At 41.6% G+C, this 1,773-nt stretch overlaps 1 protein-coding gene across 1 annotated transcript; it reads right to left on the bottom strand.

Annotated features, from left to right (window-relative positions):
- Positions 1 to 811: 811 nt before the first annotated feature.
- On the bottom strand, positions 812 to 1,156 carry LOC107781960 (uncharacterized). Its single transcript, XM_016602778.1, has one exon. The coding sequence runs from the start codon at positions 1,154 to 1,156 to the stop codon at positions 812 to 814; it is 345 nt and encodes a 114-aa protein (XP_016458264.1).
- Positions 1,157 to 1,773: the final 617 nt, after the last annotated feature.

A 1,773-nucleotide genomic window follows, 5' to 3' on the forward strand; every position in this document is an offset into this window, starting at 1 on the left:
AATTCGCCATCCCGTAACTATTCTTTTTGAGATCAACTCATTGTTCTCGTTTTGCACAACAGTCATCCCACCTTTCTTTAGCACACATTAAACCGGGCTAACCCAATTGCTATCTGAGATGGGAAAAATAATTCCCGCATCTAACCACTTGATTACTTTCTTCTTTACAACTTCCTTCATGTTAGGGTTTAGCCTTCTTTGATGTTCTCTGGAAGGTTTGTGCCCATCTTCCGGCAAAATTTTATGCATACAGAAGGCCGGGATGATACCCTTAATGTTCGCAATGGTCCAACCAATTGCAGCCTTGCACTGTTTCAACACATGCAAAAGTTGTTCTACCTGCACATCTAACAAACCAGATGAGATAATAACAGGTAAAGTCGAGTTAGGTCCCAAGAAAGTATACCTGAGGTGAAATGGCAGCGGTTTCAGCTCCAATTGTGGTGGTGCTTCGATCGATGTCTTGGCTAGAGATGTCTTTCTTTCTTCCGAGTGTAAAGGCTCGAATTAGAGCTCTCTCTTCCAGTACCCTTGCCTTTGAAGAGCTAACACCCATTCCGCCAAGTCCTCACCATTTACTTCTTCTAAGTTTATAAGGCAGGTTGTTAGGGGGTCTTTTGCATTAAGTTCCTCATCATCTTCCTCCATGATTAAATGTTATTTCTTCATTATTCAGCCTCATTTTCAGCTCCCCTATTTCACAATCAATTAAAGCTCTTCCTGTGGCCAAGAACGGCCTTCCCAAAATTATGGGAATATTCTAATCAACCTTGCAGTCCAGAATGACAAAATCTGCTGGAAACACGAATTTTCAAACTTGTACAAATACATCGTCAAGTATACCTGATGGCTTTTTTACCGTTCGGTCAGCTAACTGTAGTAACATGGATGTGGGTCTTGCTCTTCCAATGCCTAACTTTTTATAGATAGACAATGGCATCAGATTTATACTTGCTCCCAAATCACACAATGCCTTGGCAAATGCATAGCTACCTATGGTGCATGGAATTGTGAAGCTTCCAGGGTCAGATAACTTCTCAGCTATAGGTCTTGACACAATAACACTACAGGTCTGTGTCAATGTGACAGTTGCCAAGTCTTGGAAGTCGAACTTACGGGATATCAAGTCCTTCATCATTTTTGCATAACCGGGCATTTCCCTCAAGGCATCGATTAGAGGAATGTCTACCTAAAATTTCTTCTGCATTTCCATGATTTTTTTGTACTATTCATCCTTATGATATTTGGCCAACCTCTGCGGGAAAGGTGTCGGAGGTCGCTTCTTTTCTGTGGCTTGAGTTAGATCCTGCTCAAGCACTTTTTCTAATGCCTTTTCTTGCACTTTCTCAGTCTCCTCCGCAACCTCTTTTTCCTTGTTTATTTCCTCCTGGGCTGGCTGCACTCTTACTCTTGTTAGCTCAGTTGACTCATCTACCTCAATTCGCACTGAAACAAGTGTTTCAGTCAATCGGCTCTCACGAGCGATTTCTTGATCTAAATCAAGATCTCTACCATTTCTCAAACTCACCACCATAAGCTGTTTCGGGACCTGCTCTTTTGGATTGACATGTGTGTCCGCAGGTAAAGTCTCGTGGGGGTGGTTATTTAGAGCCATATATATTTTCCCTAATTGAATCTCAATGCCTTTTATAGCTGATTCATGTGCTTCAACATTCTCTTGCATTTTTCCATTGGATCCAATCAGTTGTTGCAGCATTCCCTTAATTTTAGATAGCCCATCATCTTGTCTCACTATCTGTTATTGAGGTTGTT

Source organism: Nicotiana tabacum, chromosome 12 (assembly GCF_000715075.1).
Source record: "Nicotiana tabacum cultivar K326 chromosome 12, ASM71507v2, whole genome shotgun sequence".
Lineage (NCBI taxonomy): Eukaryota > Viridiplantae > Streptophyta > Magnoliopsida > Solanales > Solanaceae > Nicotiana > Nicotiana tabacum.